General features: G+C 42.8%; 1 protein-coding gene, 1 long non-coding RNA gene and 1 pseudogene across 2 annotated transcripts; 2 read left to right on the plus strand and 1 right to left on the minus strand.

The window, feature by feature from the left end:
• Positions 1 to 11,560: 11,560 nt before the first annotated feature.
• LOC123125878 (uncharacterized) lies at positions 11,561 to 12,111 on the plus strand. The gene is made up of 3 exons (XR_006461508.1): positions 11,561 to 11,611; positions 11,690 to 11,906; positions 12,010 to 12,111. It is a non-coding gene; the product is annotated as an uncharacterized lncRNA (long non-coding RNA).
• Positions 12,112 to 13,478: 1,367 nt separating this feature from the next.
• LOC123125879 (uncharacterized) lies at positions 13,479 to 17,013 on the plus strand. Its single transcript, XM_044546322.1, has 14 exons — positions 13,479 to 13,612; positions 13,718 to 13,988; positions 14,096 to 14,192; positions 14,361 to 14,488; positions 14,599 to 14,680; positions 14,769 to 14,884; positions 14,952 to 15,079; positions 15,154 to 15,488; positions 15,566 to 15,630; positions 15,751 to 15,876; positions 15,980 to 16,051; positions 16,385 to 16,458; positions 16,536 to 16,610; positions 16,725 to 17,013. Exons 6-14 carry the CDS (start codon positions 14,882 to 14,884, stop codon positions 16,738 to 16,740), a joined length of 894 nt encoding a protein of 297 aa, XP_044402257.1. The 5' UTR covers positions 13,479 to 13,612; positions 13,718 to 13,988; positions 14,096 to 14,192; positions 14,361 to 14,488; positions 14,599 to 14,680; positions 14,769 to 14,881; the 3' UTR covers positions 16,741 to 17,013.
• Positions 17,014 to 17,194: 181 nt separating this feature from the next.
• Positions 17,195 to 20,762, minus strand: LOC123123379 (uncharacterized; annotated as a pseudogene).
• Between the last annotated feature and the right edge of the window lie 3,476 nt (positions 20,763 to 24,238).

The raw sequence follows: 24,238 nt of genomic DNA on the forward strand, positions 1-24,238 counted from the left end.
GTTTAGCGATTGCTAAGGTGCAACGTCGTGCACGTTTGTAGTCGGGTCGTCAAAGTCATCTCCACCAAATTGATAGTTATCATCTCATCAAAAGATCGGGACACCTTGCCTCTATCAAGTGGTATCAGTTTTCAGGTTGCTCGGTGAGAATTTTCAGTTATCCCTAGATTAGATCTATTTTCTTACCTATTGTCCAAAGAAAAAGCCACACAAAAAAAGTTAGATATATTCATCTTTTGTCCTAGCCAATCTGTGCCTTTGCAATTTTCTTTTCATTGTTTGAATTATTGAATTATCGGTTGCATCGTCGTGTCGAGTTGCTGGTCTTAGTGTCTAGTTCGTTTAGAGTTTCGAGTTCTGTTCACATTAGTCACGTCGTCGCTGCATCGTTATCCCTTCCGATGTCCACCACCCCATCCATCAATTTCCACCACATGCTACCATCGTTCATTGTCACAATCATAGTGGAGGTCGTTCACATCCTCGCTTGATCCAATCTGCATCTTATCTAGTTTGTTTTGGAAAGACGGAGAGAAAAAAAACAGAGAAAAAAAGTAAAAAAAGAGAGAGAAAAAAAGAGAGAGAAAGAAAAAGTAAAAAGTGTGAGGAATAAAAAAAGAGAAAAAAACAAAATTCGGATCTATCTATACTCAATCTCGTAGTTGAATTCGGATTGGAATCTGTTTTGTGCACTGTTCAGTAAAACAGGCATAACTTCCTCATATGAAGTCTGTTTTGACTCCACGAGTACTCAAATGAAAGCTAACGACGAGCCGCATCTAAATAGCTGTAGAAGATAGTTCAATATTTGGCACCTCAAAATCTGCTTCTAAATAGGTCTTTTTGCCCTCCGAAGTTCACGAACACAACTTATTCCAGTTTTTCAGGCCAGTTTTAGAATTTTTTTACTCCTCATATCAACTCGAAATTGAGTGATTCTTTGTGCGCTTGAAAGCTTGAGTCGGTGCCATTCTTGAGAAAAATTATTAGAAAATTGGCACAAACTTTTTCAGAGAAAGTTGGAGAGAAAGTTGTTGATATATCCTGCTTGGCTGTTGTTTCACATCATTATCTTTACTGCTATTGTGATCTTCACTTATATCTTGCTGTTCAGAGCTACTTCATGTCCTTTATTGATGCTAGTTGTGCTACGGTGTGACCTCATTAGTGTTGTAGGCTCGCGTCTCTAGTCCGATCTAGCCTAGGACCAGCACAGTAACGTCGTTGAGTGTTTATTCAACATTGCATCTCTGAATTGATTATTGCTAATCTTTTGCTATCATATATTTAAGCCTTACAAGATCCACATATTTCTACACCGTGTATACATATGTTCCCCTGGCAATCGCTTTACTCAATCTTCGGAGTTATTTGACACCGCTGGTTGCCTGCCACCACCTGCTGCTTCGTAATAACTTGTAAGATATTGATATTTTCTTTACTGTGAGCGCTTTACTACCACACCCTAGTAGTTCATAGAACATTATTCTTGAATTTTGTTTCTTGTTTCTACTAATCATGATAGGGTCCGAAGATAGAAATTCTTGGACGACGGATACATCTTCACCATCACGAGAGGTGGGACAACACACACAAGCATATGGTCATGTTATCTCTTTACCATCATTTGAGGGTAGATTTAGTCCTGCTATTTATCTAGCTTGGGAGCTTGAGGTAGAACAAGTTTTTAGTCACCATAATTTTTCTGAACTTGAGAGAGTACGAGCTACCACTAGAGCATTTACTGGTTTTGCTTCTGTTTGGTGGAGTGTACATTGTAAGAAAAACATTGATAACCAACCCACAACTTGGAAAGTTTTGAAAGTTGTAATGAGACAACAATTTTTTTCCTCCTTACTATCGTCATGAATTGCTTCGCAAATTGGAACAAATAAAACAAGGCAGTAACACTGTTCATGCTTACTACCAAGAGTTCAAATCTTATATGCATCATTGTGACATAGAAGAATCTGAGGATGATACAATGAATAGATTTGTTGGTGGTTTCAACCATGATATCCGTGCAAGATTTCAGTATATTCCTCTTTGCATTACTGGCATGTATGTTCGCGCTTGTACCTTTGAGAAACAGATACAGGAGGATGCATTGGGTGACTACAACAACTACTATTCCAGTTCATGCTCACCACCGCTGGTTGGTTCCTCCACCGTTGCACCTACTAGAGCAGCCCCACCTCGTATTGTGAGCGCGACATCATCTCAAGAGTATGGTACATTGTCAACGTCCGTACCTACATCATCTACGTCTTTGCGACAAGGTAACAGTAAAGGTATTGATGTTATAACTTCACATGAGAATGATGCATACCTAGTTAACTTGAATGCATAGTGTTGAGTTACCTATTGATTTGAGCACACCACCTATTTTAGAGAATCTTGTTACAATCATGAATGCGTCATGTGATCAAACAACTGAAATACCAACAATTTTGAGTGCACCCATTGAATTAACTGTTGATGCAAAAGAACCAATTTTTAATCATTTTGATATGACCTCTAATCTTGGTGACGATTCTGTGTCCAATGACTTACTGCATGTTTGCTTATTTAAGCATGTTATAGCATTTAATTTGATGCAAGTAAGGTTTATTCACCAATGTTGGGATGGTTTAATGATGAACATTGTCAATCCTTTGATATGAATAAGAGCTTCACTTATATGTGCAAATTGAGTTGCAATGTTTTCATGCCTTCTAATACTTGTGATAATATTTTGGCTTTACATTTTATGAACTATGAAAGATACTCATGTATACATGTGTCATATGTGCAAAAATTAAGTGAAGTAAAAATGGATGACGTATACATATACAACATGTACACCTTGTCTCTTTTGTTACCTACATTTCAGATTAAGCAACGCCGAGGACGGCTTTTTTTCAAGAAGGGGAGGATGATGAGGACATGACTACCTTGGATACGACCAAAAATATTGCATACATGCATATTTGTGAGGTGATTTCTAATGCAAACTATGCAATAGTTTATTTATGTCATCCAGGACAAAAATACTTCACAGACTTTTGTGCCATGTCTAATTGCAGGTGTATGGGAAATTTGTGCAATCCACATATGAAGATAAAGGAAAAAGAGAAGTTTATGTGATGTTCAAAAAGTCTTCTCATGTCACTTTTGAACCAAGAGAAGATAGAGTCCAAGTCTCTCACGTTCTGGATTCAGATTCGGACTGCACAGACATACCTGACTCAAAACGTCAATAATTCTTTCATACGGACTTCAAATTGGGTGATTCTTCTTTTGTTGGAAAGTAGATTTCATGCACTTTCCAACACAATTGGAATCACCTTCAAATTCGTCCGGAGCGTTGAGTTATGGACGAAACAATATGATGTTGCAGCAGAATCCGAGGCAAACTACAAGTCCAAAGGTGTTGCATCACCTCCACTTGGGCCCATGAGCCTTGTACGACCTAGGGTTGGTTTTAGGATGCCTTGGGACGTCCTCCCACCTCCTTGGCCGGCACCCCTTACTCCTATATAAGTAGATCCATCTAGTAGCTTTTTCCTTGGAATTTGTTTAGTTAAAAAGTTAGCCATTGCAACTTCGTGTACTTCGTTTCTGTCCAACGACCAGACCAAGACCGCTTTCAGATCCCCACCTTTATCAATACTTCATATATATTCGCAATATTCAGATTGCTTTATCATATTCTTGCTTTTTCTTTGATTGCTTGCAGGAATAGACCTTCGTGGTCAGGTTGATCATGCTCCGGCGTGGTCAATAACCTCTCGGAGTTGGTTTAGCGATTGCTAAGGCGCAACGTCGTGCACGTTTGTAGTCGGATCGTCAAAGTCATCTCCACCAAATCGATAGTTATCATCTAATCGAAAGATCGGGACACCTTGCCTCTATCAAATACCCTCGAAGTTGATATAAATTACCCACTATGCCATCCATAAGTAAAGAAAACGATTCGATTATATTTTCAATAGTCACTATTTTATAGAGGCAATTCCCTGACAAACCAAAGACACACAAGTGCTCCAGTGGTTGGCGCTTTGCTGTGTTAGCCTAGAGACCATGGTTCAATACCCCCTTTTCACGATTTTTTTCCTTCCTTTTCTCACGCGCTTATGCGTTCATGGGCTGGCCTTGACATCCCTTTTTTTAATTTTTATCTTTTCTTTTCTCATTCTGTTTTTATTTTTTCCTTCTTTAAATTAATTCGGAATTTTTTAAATTTAAAAATTGCAAGTTTTTAGAATTTTTTTAAGAAATCAGAAAATGTTTGTGAATTCAGAAAATATTTGAGAAATCATAAGAAATTTGCGGATTCAAAAAATGTTGGTGATTTTTCGAACTGTTTGCAAATTATAAAAAAATACAATTTGAAAAAAAGACAGAAATTTAGGAACAGAGGGTATATATTAACTACATCTCTCTCGATTTCTATTTCAAACAAATAGATTATCCCTGTCATGGAGAACATGACCACTCTTCGGAAAACAAATAGGTTTCTACAAGTCATCCTAGTTCGGAAATCTCTAAATTCTTCAGATAAAACAGATGCATTCTTCAGATCAAAAAGTTTGAATTTTTCAATTTACTACTCTCCATTCTCAAATATTTGTCTTTCGAGATATTTCAAATGGTCTACAATATACAGATGTATGTAGACATGTTTTAGAGTGTAGATTCACTCATTTTACTTTGTATGTAGTCACTTGTTAAAATCTCTAAAGACAAATACTTAAGAATGGAGGGAGTATAAGAAGATGCCTTCTGTTCCGGACTATGTCACTCAACATGAATACGTTCACGTGTAGGATCAACCTAAATATTGTGACCACGCAGTTTTACACAAGAGGCATAAGAAGACATCTCGACAGCTAGAAGCAAAGAGATCAGACATCATAGAGTAGAAGATAAATCAAATGACAGGATAAATATGTAACATGCAAATCGCCCACTTTACATTGTCACAAGTACTCCCTCCCCTCCGTTCAGAATTACTCGTCCAACAAATGAATGTATCTAGATGTATTTTAGTTGTAGATATATCCATTTTTGTGACAAGTAATTCCGAACGGAGGGAGTACTAGGTAGTGATAAACTGCAAAACACGGGAGGCAACAAAGCAAATTACATTTGGTCGGTGAAGGAAGAGACAGAGTACTGTTTAAATTATTCATGCATTTATACTTAAATATCTCATTTTCATCAACCTTAGAACCATGCAGCAAATGCTCCCTTGACGCCTAATCGATAGAGTTACTAAGCTCCCACGAAATCGGAGCCTCTGGTTGATCGGGGGTGTTTTAGACGGTATGTGGGCCTTGTTTAGGCACTAGTAGAAAACAGGGCTTAGGTCACAGGGCAGTTTTCATATTAGCCCTGGTTCAGTCACGAACCGGGACTAATGTGAGCATTGGTCCCGGTTCGTGAGCCCAGGGGGCCGGCCGGGGCCTCGTGGGCATTGGTCCCGGTTCGTATGGACCCTTTGGTCCCGGTTGGTGGTACAAACCGGGACCAATGGGCCACGCTCCTCGCCCACCACCCTTTAGTCCCGGTTCATACCACAAACCAGGACTAAAGGGCTGGTCCTAGTTGCGGCCAGTGTTTAGTCCCACCTCGCCAACCGAAGGGCGCTCACACCAGTTTATAAGCCCGTCCCTCTATGCCTTGTTGAGCTTCTATTAAAGTGAAAATAGATGCCCTTATACAGGAAATTTGACTTAAATTCATAGTAAATTTCATAGAAATTTAGTATGAATTTAGGTTGAATTTTCTCTATAAGTGCATCTATGTTCATTTTTTATATTTATAAAATAAATAAACCTTAATAAAATAAATAAACCTTAATAAAATAAAATAAAATAAACTATAGTAACTACAATAAATAAACCTTAATTAATTAAGCAAAAATAGCAGCAAGTAAAATAAATAAAAATAGCAGCAGTAAAATAAATAAAAATAAAATAATTAAAGTAAAAGACATAAGTAATTAGAAATAAAATAAATAGTTTTTTGTTGTAAGTAGAAAGAAAACCTTTTCAGAGTTCATTTGAAATGCTTTTCAATTTTAGGGTCTTATAGCTCAAAATAATTAGTAAATGCATTAAAAATAACAAATGAAGTCACAAAGGATTGACAAATGATGATGTGGCTTTGAATGGTGCATTTTGAACACACAAAAAGTCAAGAATTCAAATAAGTTTTAAAAAATGAAATCCCTTTGTAACAGACGAGTTTCCGGATGAAATCCTGATACTTTGAAAGAGATTGTCCGTTTTGTACACGAAGTGCATCCAGTTTTTGCCGTAACCCTCTCAACTTTCTTGCACATGCTATGTGGATGAAATGATGATATCATGCCAACTTTCAACCTTTTCAGAGTTCATTTGAAATGCTTTTCAATTTTAGGGTCTTATTGCTCAAAATAATTAGTAAATGCATGAGAAATAACAAATGAAGTCAGAAAGGATTGAAAAATGATGATGTGGCTTTGAATGGTGCATTTTGAACACACAAAAAGTCAGGAGTTCAAATAAGTTTAAAAAAATGAAATCCCTTTGTAACAGACGAGTTTCCGGATGAAATCCTGATACTTTGAAAGAGATTGTCCGTTTTGTACACGAAGTGCATCCAGTTTTTGCCGTAACCCTCTCAACTTTCTTGCACATGCTATGTGGATGAAATGATGATATCATGCCAACTTTCAACCTTTTCAGAGTTCATTTGAAATGCTTTTCAATTTTAGGGTCTTATAGCTCAAAATAATTAGTAAATGCATGAAAAATAACAAATGAAGTCAGAAAGGATTGAAAAATGATGATGTGGCTTTGAATGGTGCATTTTGAACACATAAAAAGTCAGGAGTTCAAATAAGGTTTAAAAAATGAAATCCCTTTGTAACACACGAGTTTCCGGATGAAATCCTGATACTTTGAAAGAGATTGTCCGTTTTGTACACGAAGTGCATCCAGTTTTTGCCGTAACCCTCTCAACTTTCTTGCACATGCTATGTGGATGAAATGATGATATCATGCCAACTTTCAACCTTTTCAGAGTTCATTTGAAATGCTTTTCAATTTTAGGGTCTTATAGCTCAAAATAATTAGTAAATGCATGAGAAATAACAAATGAAGTCAGAAAGGATTGAAAAATGATGATGTGGCTTTGAATGGTGCATTTTGAACACACAAAAAGTCAGGAGTTCAAATAAGTTTAAAAAATGAAATCCCTTTGTAACAGACGAGTTTCCGGATGAAATCCTGATACTTTGAAAGGGATTGTCCGTTTTGTACACGAAGTGCATCCAGTTTTTGCCGTAACCCTCTCAACTTTCTTGCACATGCTATGTGGATGAAATGATGATATCATGCCAACTTTCAACCTTTTCAGAGTTCATTTGAAATGCTTTTCAATTTTAGGGTCTTATAGCTCAAAATAATTAGTAAATGCATGAAAAATAACAAATGAAGTCAGAAAGGATTGAAAAATGATGATGTGGCTTTGAATGGTGCATTTTGAACACACAAAAAGTCAGGAGTTCAAATAAGGTTTAAAAAATGAAATCCCTTTGTAACACACGAGTTTCCGGATGAAATCCTGATACTTTGAAAGAGATTGTCCGTTTTGTACACGAAGTGCATCCAGTTTTTGCCGTAACACTCTCAACTGTCTTGCACATGCTATGTGGATGAAATGATGATATCATGCCAACTTTCAACCTTTTCAGAGTTCATTTGAAATGCTTTTCAATTTTAGGGTCTTATAGCTCAAAATAATTAGTAAATGCATGAAAAATAACAAATGAAGTCAGAAAGGATTGAAAAATGATGATGTGGCTTTGAATGGTGCATTTTGAACACACAAAAAGTCACGAGTTCAAATAAGGTTTAAAAAATGAAATCCCTTTGTAACAGACGAGTTTCCGGATGAAATCCTTATACTTTGAAAGAGATTGTCCGTTTTGTACACGAAGTGCATCCAGTTTTTGCCGTAACCCTCTCAACTTTCTTGCACATGCTATGTGGATGAAATGATGATATCATGCCAACTTTCAACCTTTTCAGAGTTCATTTGAAATGCTTTTCAATTTTAGGGTCTTATAGTTCAAAATAATTAGTAAATGCATGAAAAATAACAAATGAAGTCAGAAAGGATTGAAAAATGATGATGTGGCTTTGAATGGTGCATTTTGAACACACAAAAAGTCGGGAGTTCAAATTAGGTTTAAAAAATGAAATCCCTTTGTAACACACGAGTTTCCGGATGAAATTTAAACTATTCAAATTTGGAAACTAATGGATTAACAGAAAGTTTATAATTATTCTGAGCTAAAAGCAAAAAGAATAAAAAATAAAGCAAAAATCAAAAGAAAATAAATAATTCAAAAAACAAAAAAAATACTGGAAAAAATAAAAAAAAATGCCGCCTAATGGGCCACACAGCCTGCATACGACTAGAAACCCATCTACACATGGGCCAGGATGCAGGCCCGCAGGCCCAATAGGCCCAACATGGCAATGACAAAGGTAGGCATGTATAATGCCTGCATATTAGAGAGGAGCTCAGCACCTGAGCTGCAGCGCAGCTTATAAACAGGTGCTGAGCTCTCTCAGCTAGCGAGGTGGGACTAAACTTCCCACCGCACCGCGCCAGCACATTAGTCCCGGTTGGTGGCTCCAACCGGAACCAATGCTCCCCTTTGGTCCCGGTTGGTGCCACCAACCGGGACCAAAGCCCTCTGCTTCCCGCCCTTTGCGCTGGTGAAAAGAGGCCTTTAGTCCCGGTTGGTGGCACCAACCGGGACCAAAGGGTGGGTATTGGTTCCTGTTGGAGCCACCAACCGGGACCAAAGCCTTTGCTATATAAGTAGCACTTTGGAAATTTTCTGATTTCCATCGCCAGTGTCCCCCCGCCCGACGACGCCGCGAGCTCGATCTACGCCGCCAGGCTGCCCCGTCGTCGTCGCCGTCGCCCGTGCCCCCGAGCCCACGCCATCGCCCGTCGCCGTCGTCCTCCGCCCCCCCGCCGTCGTCGCCGTCGGCCTCCGCCGCGCGCCCCCGAGCCGTCGCCCCGTATACGTCACCGTCGCCGCCCTCCGCCACCCTGTGAGCGCCGCCCCGATCCCCCCCTCCTCCTCCCTGTAATGGCCGCCGCTGCTGCCGCCGCGCCCCCTAGCTATAGTACTGTACGTAGTTTAATTTAGATTTGTAATTTAGTTGTATTAATTTGGATGTGTAGTTAGATGTGTAGTTAATTTAGTTGTTGTAATTTAGATGTATTAATTTAGATGTGTAGTTTAGATTTTTCATATTTAGAAGTCATTTATGTATGTTCATATTTAGAAGAAAAAGAAGGAGAGAAAAAAGGAAAATAAGAAGAGGAAGAAGGAGAAGAAGAAGAAGAAGAGGAGAGGAAGTAGAGGAGAAATAAATAAGAAGATGAAAAAGAAGAAGAAAAGAGTAGAAGAAGAAGAAATAGAGGAGAAGAAGAAGAAATAGAATAATATATTATTCTATTTTTTCTTCTTCTCCTCTATTCCTTCTTCTTCTCCTCTTTTTTTCTTTTTTTTCTTCGATTTCCTCCTCTATTCCTTTCTTCTTCTCCTCTTTTTTTCGTCTTCTTCCTCTTCTTATTTTTTATCGGGTATGTCGTTGTCGATATATGTACCCCCCTCCCCGATAACTTTTAGTAAGTACTACTTAGAAAGTGTTTAATAGAATTAGTTAGAAAAATAATAGAACTAGTTAAACTAGCTAGTTTATTTGTAGTAAGTACTACTTTATTCTATTTATAGTAAGGAAATTAATAGAACTAGTTTGTTTTTTTAGTTAAAGCAATTATTCCCGCATCGACGTCGACGATGCCTATCCCGCATCCTCGTCGTCGACTCGGCGGAGGAGGCCGGCTTGATCAGAGGGGCCATGTCCGGGACTGGGCTCCGCCGGGCTGGTTTTGGGAGGTGCTACCTTCCGGTGGGCGTAGGTTGGTGAGGAACCAGCCCGTCATTGACCCGATCCTTGTTTGGTGGCGCTCGCGTGGGCCAGTGACGGTGCCGAGGCTTCCGGACACCGCGGAGGTGGTACGTCACCGTGTCAGCGAGGAGGACCAGCACGTCCGTCGCTACATGGTTGCGTTGGAGGGCAGGTTCGACAATACCTGGCAGGTTCTTCAGGGATCTCACTGGAGCTATGATCCTGTGATGGTTCCGTCCCTTTGGGTGTCCACCGCCCGCGCCGATACCCGTCGGGTGCTACTGTTCTAGTTGTACTAGCGATGCTATATGTATGATAGTATTCGAGGTGTATTAGTGATAATATTCGGCGATGTACGGACGCATGGAGATGATGTAGTTTTGCTTATAATTGAATGCATCCTAATTTGAATACTACTTTATTTTGTGATTTGATTTTGCTTATTGAATGCTCAAAGTGGAAAACTACTCCGATCCTACTTTGAATGCTAAAATTGGAGAGCACTATGATTAGTTGATAGCTTATAGGGTTTTTGTTTTCGCAGAAATCTAGGAGCCCCCCCCCCCGGCCCCTCCATCATCCCCGCCGTCGTCCCCGTCACCGCCCCCTCCGACATCGAGGTGAGACCAGCCAAATCCTCTTTTAGAAAGATAATTAAACGATATTTCGGGTTGACTGTAAGTCTGTCGAGTCTCCACCATATATGAGAGGACGAAAATCCCGACTGTTGTCGTGGGGGTAGCTTCTCCTTCGTTCCCGTGTGCTAGACAATTTGGTGTAATGCACTCGAGAACGAAAGGAGGAGCTACCATCACCGACGGTCGCAAATGTCAGAGAGGAATCAGTGAGGGAGAGTTCCACCATATATATATGAGAGGACGAAGAATCCCGACTGTTGTCGTGGGGGTCGCTTCTTCTTTGTTCCCGTGTGCTAGCTAGACATTTTGGTGTAATGCACACGGGGACAAAGGGAGGAGCGACCATCACCAACGGTCGAATGTATACACCACGTGAGCTGAGAGTTTTCAAGAAAAGACTCGACAAACCGATAGTCAACCCGTGATGAATAATAATGATCTAACTTAGGTTTTTTAGTACATATATTTAATTGTAGATGTTTAATATTTGAATTATAAATGAACATAGGAAATGTCGTACTCGGACGACGAAAGTCTCCTAGGGGAGTGCGACTGGTGCCACGACGACCGAGGTCAGTGCGACAGGCCTCACCTGGACGAAGATCGGCGCTTCAGTATTAAGCTGGAGGAGACGTTCGATGTTGAAACGGTACGCAACGACGACAAGTGTTATTTTTTCGTAATTAAGCACGACTTCAACTATTTCAACGTGTACTTTTCATCTTTTACAATTCGGCTAGCTTATCCCATGCCATGCAAGACGCTACGTCTTGGAGAGGATGGGTTTTGAAGACCATGAAAGTATGGAAACAAAGAAAATTCACCTAAGGACCCATCATGATATAGATTTTGAAGTAAAGCTGTATAATTCTGAGAGCATAACCCATTTTGGTTGCAAAAATTGGGAAGCATTTTGCAAGATGTATGGTTTTGATGAGGGTATGCTTGTCACCAACAATATGGACATTTGGGTCCTTGTTGATACGCCTCCAATTCTACCGCTATGTGAGTTTCTCAAACATAGTTATTAGCTAATTTATATTGTTCATTTCAAAATAGTTGACAGCTTATTTTCATTGACAGCTTATTTTGATTGTTCAAACAATGTGCGGAACATGGTAGACAGAACCTACTACACCGATGGCTCTGAGTTAACTTATAAGGAGAAAACTCATCTGGTCGGATTTTGTACTGATATTGAGAATTACAATATCTGCAATCAAACTCCTCATGATTATGGTCCTCCATACGTGCCACTAGTGCACGTGTTGAACTAGGTAACTACTATGGAGATACCCTGGTAAGATTTCTTACTATTACGACATCCGTGCCTATTTTGCGTAGTTCTAAAACTAGTGCATTATCATTGCTAACTATGAAGTTATTACTATGTTTTTCAACAGATAATCCCAGAGGATTGTGTGCCTCATTTGATGTATCAGAATGGTAGGCTTGATGTTTTGAATATACAACCAGGTCATCCTACGAATCTCAACTGTCCATACCGGATTTCTAAAAGAAGTGGAGACATGCAAATCAAAGAATGGAAAAAATGTATGGACAGTCGCAAGGAGCTTCTTGGAAGCAAAAGGAAGCGAGGCGCAAGAATTGGAGACAGGATGATCTCCATTCTCCATAATGGAGAGTCAGGGTCTATATTGTTTTATGCTATTTTACCTTAAAGAGGGTATTTCGGTCCTACCTAATACTGATGATCATGTGCTAAGAACAATTAAGTAGGGTTGGTTCGATGACTGTGAGGATGATGATCGTATGACTTGTTATTAATAACGAGTAAAAGTTGTATGATGATGATTAGTAGGACTTGTTATTATATATGATGATGCATGATGCGTGCATGAAGAGTTATTATATATCAGCGGGTGAAATGAACATGGATTGGATTGAAGTGAAGGCAACATGCATGTGGTGCGTGTCGAAAGTAGTACAATCCAAACTTGATCAAGTCTGGATTAGTATTACTTTCGACATGCACCACATGTTGCCTTCACTTCAATCTAAGCCATGTTTAGGCATAGCAGTACGTAGCGTTGGTAAACCAAGCACGGAGATATAAGAGAGGACACTTCTCTCTAATAGCTACCTAATAACAACCTAAATTAACCCCCCAAAACCCCCAACCCCCCCCCCCCCTTTTAAAAAAAACAAAAACCTCAGCTCCTGCCAGGTGCTGACGCGTGGATGCCTATTGGTCCCGGTTGGTGGCACCAACCGGGACCAAAGGCCCTCCTGGGCTCCCCGCACCGGCCACGTGGACGGCCTTTAGTCCCGGTTCGTGTAAGAACCGGGACTAAAGGGCTAGGGCATTAGTAACGACCCTTTAGTCCCGGTTCCTGAACCGGGACTAAAGGCCCTTATGAACCGGGGTAAAAGCCCCTTTTTTACTAGTGAAGCTATAGTCGGTTGTAAATGGGCTTTTGACTGTGGCGTGCGAGGCCTTTTTACCCTAGGTGTCGCTGGTTCCTTCTGGTCTGGCGTTCTCTCTCGCAATACCATAGGCGGTGGCGGCTGGGGATCTTGCCCTTTTCATTGATTCGCAGAGGAGGGTGGCGCTGTTCTTGTTGGCTGTTGTGTGTGCTATTCTTTCTAGAGGGTGAGCTGCTTCTATCGCCGGGATCTTCTTCGCGTCGGCCTCTCTGATCTATTGGGTGGGTGGAGGCATGGAGGGCGGCAGCTGGTCATGGGGTTTGCTCTGCTTCTTTGGCTTCCTGTGCCACGTTCAAGGTATCGATTTCTTCTTTTCCCCTTTCAGTTCCTTTGTATGCTGATTATTCCATTGCTTGTGTAATAATGTTGTGTGCTTTGGGGGGGGGGGGGGGGGGCTGTGGATGTGAATTTTTGGGGGGAGGGGGTTTGGATTAGACGCCTTTTCAATGACACTGCACAGGACTGGCGTGTTTGTATTAGGATTGGTCGCCTTTAGGAGCACTGTGATCCGGCCAATATGAACTTCTTCGGTTGCATATGGTGGTGGTGGATGAAGTGGTAAGTGTGTTTAGTATGTGTTCTTCTGTATGCTAATTCTTCTGGTTTGGTTAATGGTTTTGTTACGTCAGTGCTGATGCAGTAGATGATGTGGCTAATTTGCAGGGTGATGGTATTCATGGTCTTATTCCAAAGGGATAGATTGTGAAATTTCAGCCTCTTTTGCAGGAGGGTCAGGTGTATTATGTGCAGCATGTAGAAGATGTTGTGTGTAGACCTTATCACACGACATGTCATAGATTTGAGTTCAGGTTTACAGTATGGACCAATGTTGCTAGGATAGATCCTGTTTCGGATGCTTTTCCACTGTATGCATATAGACTTCGCTCTATTAAGGATATAACGGCTACAGTGACTGACAAGACCTATCTTGCAGGTGAATATTAATTGCGTTTGTCATTTATATTGTCCACTTGATTAGATTGTTATGTAGTTTCCTTTGTGTTGTGTTTTTAATGGTGTTGCTTATGTGAATGCATGCAGATGTTGTCGGCCTCATCAATGGAGTATTAGCTCTTACATACATAGACGTTAAAGGCAGACGGATTGCTAAGAGGAATTTACGTATAAGAGAGGGGAGGTTAGTTTCCGGCTCAGAGTTAATGCATCCACTGATTGTTGGTTTGTTAATCGTGCTTCTCAGTAAGACACATCTCAAACAAATTATTATCGAAATGCCAAAATATATTATTGTGAATGTATTCATTGGTCTGGTTGATGTGTTTTCATATGTGGATCTTATTTGTAGAAATACTACTATTTTGGCTTTGTAGAGCGAGAAAGCTTTACAAATAGATGCTGATGAGCTTATAAGGAGAGGCCATCACGAACCTATCATTGTTCTTGCTATGGGTTGTACTTTTAAGATGCAGAACTGTAAGTGCTATTATGAGTTGAGTTTTCCTTAGATTTTTATATCAGTAAAGGGTTTACTATCTGCTAAGCATTATGTATGCATGGGGATTTGTTTTCCTGTTGTTTTGTAGCAATGCTTACGCTTACTGGGAATTGTGGCTCTAAGATCTGTCTGAACCTTGCTAATCCTGACGTATCTTCTTTTCGCAATAGGTAATATCTTATATGTTTCTGTGTTCCGTAGATTTACATTAGCTGATTACTTCGGCTTTATGAGATTAAATCTTGCTATTCGTTATAGGATTACTGGTATGGATCATTATATTGAGCTAATTGCTGAAAGAGCTTGCCGCCTTGGCACTAGTGAGATTGAGCAGACAATTGTTGCTTATCTAGCAAGTGCTACATGTTATCATGGTAATGCTCGATTTACTCCTCGGCTAAATTTATACTATGTTTGTTCTTATTGTTGGTATTTTTGCAGAACAAGGTCTTTAGGTGCAAGATCACCGTCCAGGGTATTGCGCTCAACCACACTTGGAAGGCTATGGAGGATGGTGATGCATATCATTGTACTAATCTGAATTGTGTTAACAGGACTGCTAGCCCTAGGTCTCTTTAATTATTTGTTACGTGTTTTGATTTGGTTGTAATGAGGTTTTGTACTGATATCTTTGCTGCTGTAGGTACAAGCTTCCTATAATCGCAGCTGATGGAAACGCTACAGTGGAAATGGTTTTCTTTGGTGATGTTGATAGGGATGTTGTGGGCAGGCCAGCTGATCAGGTGCTGGAGAGTTTTCTAGCAAATAGCTCCGTCATGCCAGCAAAGATAATGACTCTGGTTGGAAGGAAATATATTGTAGAGGTCACGGTGTCAAAGTATTCTTGTAGGAGAGACAAGGATGGGCTGAGCTTTCCAGTGCTCAAATTTTTCACGGAGGCTGGTTTTATGTACCACGATTTTGTTGTGGGTGTGGGTTCTTCCAGTAGCGCTCCAATGCAGCAAGTTCCATTTTCTGGTTAGTGTTTTTTGTCAAGCTTGAATTTTTTCTAATTAGTATTCAGCTGTATTCATTCATCCGTAAGATTTGCGCAGGAGGTGTACATACCAGCCATGCAGAGCTTCCTCAGGGTACCTGCTCGCTTCCAGTGGCCATGATGGTGAGCTAAGCAAACTTTCCTTTGCTTCATGATACTGCTGGTCCTTTATTTCTTCTCCCTATCTGTTTATTTTTCTGATAGTCCATATATTGATCTTTTCTACGGGGCGGAAAAATGCAGAATACAGTTTCTAGCGTGCACACCAGTCATGCTGAGCTTCCTCAGGACACTTCCTCACTTCCTAACGTGCGCACCAGTAATACTGAGTTTCCTCAAGGCACTTCCTCACTTCCAGGGGACATGTTGGTGAGTTTGAACATAATTTCCTTTGCTTTATGGTGCTTGTGGCCTTTAATTTCATCTACTAGCTGTTTATTTTAGTTATAATTCGTTTTTTATTATTTTTCAGGGGACTGAAATGCAGAATCCAAATCTTACTAATGTTGCTCAGCTCATGTCCATGCGCCGAGAAGACATGCTGGTAACCATATGATGTTCTTTTGTTAACTATATGCTACTGTTTTTTTTTCTAAACTATTTCTTGCTTACAATGTATTCTTGTTCTTGTTGAGGAGGCACAACCTCAAAATGTGGGGTCTTGCTGACTTTCCTCAAGGCATTCATACGCCTCCAGGAGCCATACTGGTTACTTTATTCCTATTTGCTTTTGTTGTTCGGTGTTGTTGGATCTTTAGTTCTTCTAAATATTGTCTATCTTTCATATGTTGTGTTCTTCATGTCACCATATGATCGTATGCCTTTCTTTGAGAACTTTGTATAGATTGCGTTCCTGAGGCTTTTATTCGTTTTTTAGCAAACACAGTCCCATAACGTATGCACTGCTGATGTGCCGGACAAGACTAAGGTGAAGGAGACCAAGAATAAAAGGTTTGGCTACTATTGCATATGATTTTCTTTTTGAGTGAGCATCCTGTAATACAGGTGATGTTATGGTATACGCGCAGGTCACGTTGGAGTAATGCAAAGTCGATTGCATCTAAAAACTTGTTCGTTGATGGGAGCGACACAGCTGGACATAGGTATGCTTCAGCATCTGCTATCTTTCTTACTGTTTTCTTGTGAAATTCTTGTGAAAAGAGTAAGCTTTAGAAAACACTACTTATGTAATGATTCACCTTTCACTATATTTTTAGGGTGGACGATAAGTGATGGGAGCAGGTGGTTTGCAAGGTGGACGACAAGTGATGGAAGCAGGCTGTTTTCTTAGGCACTTTGTCAGGATTTCGTGTTCCCTAGGCTAGGCATGCTTATATGTGAGAATAGGATTTATGTAGTGGCGGTGCTTAGTGTCTTAGCCTCTGTAAACAGTATCTGTTGCATCCGTGGTGGTGTGGTCTATGCGATGGTTAAAAAAGATTTCAGGTAAGCCTGTGTTTTGGAGTGTTGTTGTATGAGACGAGTAAGCCAGTGTTTTGATGTGTTGTTGTATGAAAAACGGGCGCGGCGCAAGCGCTCGTATCCCTCTAGTCAGTTACCATAGCCGACAGAATAGGAACATTGCGCAAACATTTTATCCATTTACAGCCATCACTACTACTATTCGCTTTGTAAACTTTTTTGCCAACTTCGAGCAGAAAACAGGAGCTGATGTTCCGCCTCCTCAAAAGTTAATGGTGCTACTTTGTTACACAATATATATAATAAACAACAGAAAAAAGAAAGAAGAACAAACAGACAGACAGACAATAAACCGTTCTTTTCTATCTAATCTGAAAATAAACAAGTTGAGCTGCAGCCGAGGTCCCTAGGAGAAACTACAGGTTGAACATGCTGGAACACATCTCACGGGCCTCTCTTCAAAATTTCACAGTAGCTACCAACTCTATATCTCTATTCAGGACAACTGACAAGGGGGGGCTGAATCAGTAGCCATTCAGCCACATTTGGTTAGCCTGGGCGGCGGCGGCGGCAGCACTCAGTTTCCGTCGCTGGGGCTTCGGTGTTCGGGTCCTAGGCCTGGCTGCGACTGCCCGAGCGTTGTGCCGTACTGCGACGGCATCTGCCCCTGCCTAAGGCCGCCCTGGTGGCCCTGCTGCCCCTGGTAGCCCTGCTGCCCTTGATAGCCATACAAGGGGTTGGCAGCAAGAGGCGGCATTCCTCGCGAACCAGCTCCATGCATCCACATTGCAGGGTTCTCGCCCTGCACAGACAAACATGGAGGTTAGCAATTTTCCTAATATAAATCTAGTTCCCCCACTCTTGCATGAATCTCTTACCTGCTGTAGAGACATGTAGGGGTTTCCATCCTTGTATTGGGAGGGCATTGCTCCATCAAACCCAGGAGCTGTGGTTGCCGACGGATTGCTTTGGTTCAGGGCAAAGTTTTGAGGCATGCCATTTGCAGTTCCGAAACCTCCAACGTAGTTGGAGAGCATCGAGGCTGGCTGTGGAAGGCTCCCAAGAGGAACATTGCTCTTGTATTGTGGCATTGGGTATTTTACGCCCGAGTTGGGAGCTGCAGCTGCGCCTTGGTGGAATAGACCACTGTTCATGTATGCTTGCTGATAGGCAGCAGGCGGGAGATACACATAGCTTTGCGGCAAAGATGGGTATCCGATCATGTTTTCATATCCAAGGGGAAGCCCTCCTTGAGCATAAGGATGAAGGGCAGCAAGATGGTGAGGCAGAGGAGGACCTGGGGCAATGCCGGTGCTTCCCTGAGAGTGGGTCAACTGTGGGTTGGATAAACCACCTTGATTAACATTCTACAAGAACAAACCATATTAGAATGGTGCTGCAGAAATAACTAAGAAAACTGACATCTAATGTAACAAGAGAACAGCAGAATTGCAGCTTTTTCAGTAACAAAAATAACAGCATAATAAAATCCTAATGAGTAATACAGCTATAATTTAGCTCTCTAGAGCAAAAATGCCCACGCAGAATTAGACACAAATGTAAGTGTTGCTAGCCACAAGACACAGAACTGAACAAAATAAAGCACGAGGCAGATGTAACTACAACAGGATTTGACCAAACATGACCAAAAAATTGATTGCTAACACTCTGGGCATAGTTAACAATTAACATGCAGCATAGCTGCACTAAGAGCAGTAAGCAAGAGTTATCCTGGTTGCAGGCTGCAACTTCCAGACACATTTTAGAGTGCAGCAAGTAAAACTGTATACAACTAACCCATGTTCCTCACCAAACAAATATATTGTACCCTTTTACCAGAATTCGTACATATAGAATTTGTAACACATGGCTACTCTCAAAAGAGTTGTCGTCTAGTCCATGATTCAGTGAAGTGTTCATACCTCTTGTGGCTGTGAAGAAACAGTTGCATTGTTCATGGACGATTGTGGTGTACCATGAACCATTGTAGCCAATGGAGGGTTAGTAAGCAGCAGTGAGAATGCTGGATCCAACTCACGGAAAGGCGGCATTGCTGGTGCATTGGCAGGCATCATGGAGCATGATGCATCGAGTGTCCCAGACACAAAACTACCGAATGTCAAGTGCGCAAAATCAGCATTGGAAACCTGAAGGTGGCCTGGGATTATTACAGCTGGGTTATCATCAGATGGTTTTGGTCTGTTTTCCTCATGTATGGTCAAGTCTTCCAACTGATACGCTGTAGTAGACATATCACCATTTGAATCTGCATCTAGAAGGATGAAATCATTAAAATTGAGAAAGACGATCTATATAATTAACAAAAGAGAAAGTGACTAGAAAGACAGGGAATTCTGGTCAGTTAGACAAGGAGGGAGCATGCAACATGAAATACAAAAAGAGGTATGCATAAGCTCTACAGTCCGGGAGACCCAAGGTAAAAAGAATTCAGAAAAGAGGCACAAAAATCAGGGTTTGATGTACCACATCACACTGAACCTTGTGTTTGGTAGGTAAGGCATGCTTGTTTGCCAGTGGGTGAGCTGATAATAGGCAATAAACATGCATCAAAAAATAAAAACAGCTCAGGGTCATACAGAAATAGTAACTCCAACATGTCCTAGCATAACAGATCTTCACATAGGCACAAATGAAAGTACAGATAAAAAGAGGTAAATGACATCTTTCATAACTTACTTTGGTTGTGTTCAAATGAATGTTCATCAGAGAGATAGCCATCTGTTTTCTCTATCAAGTCATTATTCAAGACCGCGCCTTCATCAGACGGGGATAATGGTCCTAGAGATGCTAGGCCAGTGGCATTGCTTGCACTTGTCTCCTTAGTTTGCTCGTTGGCATCTCCAGCGCCGTCATTCTTGACCTCCAGGGTAAATGATCTTGGTGCACTCACATTTGCGGAAGCAGCACCAATGCCTTCTGGCACATCAGACCCCTGTCCTGGAGGTAATATGCCAACAGAGTCCTCCTTAGGTACAGAGGGGGGCTGAATAGTAATAACTCGAGGCTCGAGTATCCTCAGCTCCTGTTCTTCTTGTTCCACACGACAGCTGTTAGCAAGAGTCTTCCCAGGTTGTTGCTTGGCAGTTTTAGAAGGATTCTTCTTTCTGTGAAGAGATAAAGAAGGTGCAAATCTTTTAGCGTAAAAAGACAACCTCAGGTGGTAACCTGCTTACACTAGTTGATAAGATGTCACATGTATATTGGCAAGGAAATAGCAGGTCCAAAGGACGACATCACTCTGATTAAAACAATTATTGGGTTACCATTTGTGTTTCCACCTTCAAATTTCTGCTTCATTTTATTTTGACGAGACCTAGAATCACCCCCCGTTTCCCTGCCATATTTGCAAATACCACAGGTTTACGCAACTATACTTGAGGGGCCAAAACAAAGACATACCTTGCAATGAAGGACATAAACCTTACTGTGACCAAATAGTTACTACTAATCTACTCGATCCAAGGGCAGGTTGCCCCCGCTATCCAGGGTTAGTGAACTACTGCCTGCTTTAGTCCCCTAATGTCGACCAAGTGCAATACTATTTCAGAAATACTAGATAGACGGAAATATATGTAGTAGGACTTGCGTGAGGACCTTTTGCTTTTGGGCGGAAGGTTGAAGACCTCGGTGTTTTCGCTTGTGGCCACCAGATGGTTGGAGAGGTCACTTTGCAGGTACATGAATCTAAAACCCAAGCTTCTTTTACTGGTGAGAGCAGCCACTCCTTTTAGAGTCTTGTTCCTCATGTCAACAGCAAGCATCCACGAGTCGTCGTCCATGTGGTCAACCTTGGCCATGATGTAAACAACATCATCATCATGCAAGCTGAGAGCAGGATGCCCTGTGTGAAGTCTGCTCAAGGTTGCATTCTTCGTTGTGGCCTTGACATCATGCTGAGGAAGCAACTGGGAGTGAGTCTCGTCCACGATGATGTCCGAGGCTTTGAGCTTGAGGTCGATGTGCCACTTCTTCTTGGACTCCAGCCATGTCAGTATGGCAGCACCCTAGTCCTCGGAGATGTAGGTCGGTGAGCCAGGGACAGGATGAGCCCACACCTCTGAGTATTTGATGGAGCTGTCTCTGCTGATAGAGACGTCCCGGTCACAGGACAAACAGCCCGGGGTCATCTTGTTGGGCGCCAAAAGCACGGGCAAACGGATGAGGCGGAGGACGTTGTTGTCATCGCGTCGCCGCCGGGGAGCAGATCACCGATGAGGATGCCATTCCATAGGTCGACCCAGCCGACTGAACCGTGATCGCCACCGAGGGCGATCACCTTGGTCGGAGTGCCGTAGTAGCAGTCCTCGTGTGGAGGTTCTGTACGCATGGACCTGGTGATCCATGTGCCTGACCGGGAGTCAAACAGGTCGAGGGCGTACTGCCCAAGGTCGTAAGTTGAACGGAGATTTGCGACCAAGAACCTGTCGTCGTCGGGGCAGCGCAGGAGGGCAACTGACCAGTCGGCGAACAAGCGGGTGGGGTGGGTGGGGAGCACCTCAAGCTTGTTGATGCCGGCACGGTAGATGATGTAGTTGTTGTGGTCCTGGTCGATGTATGAAGAGCCGATCATGACGCGGAAGAGGGCGAGGTCGCCGTCGGTGCGGACAAGGCGTGGCAGAAGGGTGAGCGAGGTGGCGGATCCGTCCTGGAGGAGGGTGGGTAGGTGGACGGTGAAGTAGGAGATGAGCGGCGGATGCGCGGGCCAGAAGGTGAGGCGGATGGCGTCGCCGTTGCTGGTGAAGCCCTCGGCGGTGGAGGCGTTGGTGCGGTCGTCGGCGTAGACCAGGGTGTCGAGGACGACCGACTTTGGGGGAGGATCGCCGCAGTCGTGGGGGGCGTGCGGAGGGAACCAGGACATGGGGCGGGAGGTCCGTATCTTCTCCTCTTGGTCGTCACCGACTGCAGTACGATTGGCCATGGAGGATCCCTCAGTCGGAGTCATGGAGGAAATCCGCCGGTGGGGGTGGGGGTGGGGGGCCGCGGCGGCGGCGGCGGGGGGATTCAATGGCGTGCGAGCGTCGGCAACCTCCTCCTCCTGTCTTTGTTGGGCTGGGCTTCTACCACCTTCTGGACGGGCTCCAAACCAACCACGGCTGGGCTTCCCTTCGCGGCCAGCAAATTCTTACCCTAAAAAAAGAACAAGCCCAAGCCCACCGCTAAATTAAGGATGGCGCTACGCGTTATCCGACTGCGTCCCCACTTCTGATCAACTCCCACCATACGTCCCGCTGCGTCCCCTGGTCCGCAAACACTGATGATGTTTCTGAAACATGGGCGACGTTCCAACCGCCGACTTGCATCAACGGCTTATATGCAACATCGAAAATGTTCCCGTAGTTGTAGCAATGTTACAATCCCGTCCGAGCTCTGCATCACCGGCGTTGTCCGCACTGGTCACAAGTTCATGCCGCGGCAGCATGGCCAGGACGGTCAGAAGCCGACAAACCATGGGTGATCGACGACGTCGGGTGAGGGAAGGGGAAGATGGAATGAGGGAGGGTCGCGGCGTGAGAAGCGGAGGATTTGTGTGGCGGGAGTGGATAAGAATGAAGGGATTTTAAGGGTGCCACTCTCAGGAAGCCACGCCACTAGTACGGTTTGTGAGTGATGTTGGCCAGCACGGGGATTACAGGTGGTAATATTTTTCTATAGTGTGAGTGGGAGACATAAATTTTCAAATATGTTAATCAAGTATAAACATTTTGATTTTTTTATGGTGTGCTGATCTGACCTTTAAGGGATACACTAGTAGAAAACGGCCCATTAGTCCCGGTTCCAGAGGCCCATTAGTCTCGGTTCAGCAACAGAGGCAAAAAGAACGGGACTAAAGCCCAAATATTTTAGTCCCGGTTGGTCTACGAACCGGGACAAAAGGGGCTCCACGTGGCTGCTGCGCAGCACTCACGTAGGAGGACCTTTAGTCTCGGTTGGTAACACCAACCGGGACCAAAAGGGTTCTTTTTTAAGGGGGTTTAGGGTTTGGAGGGTTTAGGGGTTTCATATTGTGTTAGCTAGCTACTACATATAAAGAGAAGTGACATCTCTTTCTCCGTGCTTGGTCGACCCTGTACTATGTAGCTAGTTAGCTAGTGATCTTGGTTGGTTAGTTAGCTAGTGATACGTCTCCGTCGTATCTATAATTGTTGATTGTTTCATGCCAATATTATTCAACTTTTACATACTTTTGGCAACTTTTTATATGATTTATTTGGACAAACTTACTTATCCAGTGCCCAATGCCAGTTCCTATTTGTTGCATGTTTTTATTTCGCAGAAAATCCATATCAAACGAAGTCCAAACGCGATAAAAATTTACGGAGAATTATTTTGAAATATATGTGATTTTTAGGAGGTGGAATGAACGCAAACGGGGGCCCACAGTGCCCACAACCCACCAGGGCCCAGGCGCGCCCTGGTGTCTTGTGCCCTCCTCGAACGTCGGTTGGAGCCCTTCTTCTGGCGCAAGAAAGATAATTTATGGAAAAAAATCGTGTAAAAATTTCAGCGCAATCGGAGTTACGGATCTCCTGGAATTTAAGGAACCATGAAGCACTACAAAAAATACACTTCCGTGATGATACGTGTTTGTCACAGTAGGTCACGTTTTGGGTTGGGCTTCTACCACCTTCTGGACGGGCTCCAAACCGACCACGGCTGGGCTTCCCTTCAGGGCCAGCAAATTCTTACCCTAAAATAAATAACAAGCCCAAGCCCGCCACTAAATTAAGGATGGCGCTACTTTATCCGACTGCGTCCCCACTGCTGATCAACTCCCATCATACGTCCTGCTGCGTCCCCTGGTCCGCAAACACTGATGATGTTTCTGAAACATGGGCGACATTCTAAACCTCCGACTTGCATCAATGGCTTGTCTGCAACATCAAAAATGTTCTCGTAGTTGTAGCAATGTTGCAATCCCGACCGAGCTCTGCATCACACCGGCGTTGTCCACACTGGCCACAAGTTCATGCCGTGACAGCATGGCCAGGACGGTCAGAAGCCGACGAACCATGGGTGATCGACGACGCCGGGAGAGAGAGGGGGGAGATGAAATGGGGGAGGGCGGCGGCGTGAGAAGCATAGAATTTGTGTGGAGGGAGTGGATAAGAACGAGGGGATTTTAAGGGCGCCACTCTCCCTACTTTGGGCCGGGCCAAATTTGTGGCGTTGGCTCAGGAAGCCACGCCACTAGTATCGTTTGCGAGTGACGTTGGCTAGCATGGCAAATGCCGGTCGTAATATTTTTCTATATTGTGAGAAAGAGACATAATTTTTAAAATGTGTTAAT

Source organism: Triticum aestivum, chromosome 5D (genome assembly GCF_018294505.1).
Source record: "Triticum aestivum cultivar Chinese Spring chromosome 5D, IWGSC CS RefSeq v2.1, whole genome shotgun sequence".
NCBI classification, from domain to species: Eukaryota; Viridiplantae; Streptophyta; class Magnoliopsida; order Poales; family Poaceae; genus Triticum; species Triticum aestivum.

Bases quoted from the DNA above. Each gene is read 5' to 3' on its own strand.
- LOC123125879 (XM_044546322.1), top strand. The intron at 15,489-15,565 runs GTTAGTGTTTTT...AGATTTGCGCAG, and splicing joins GCAGCAAGTTCCATTTTCTG to GAGGTGTACATACCAGCCAT. The intron at 15,877-15,979 runs GTGAGTTTGAAC...ATTATTTTTCAG, and splicing joins CACTTCCAGGGGACATGTTG to GGGACTGAAATGCAGAATCC.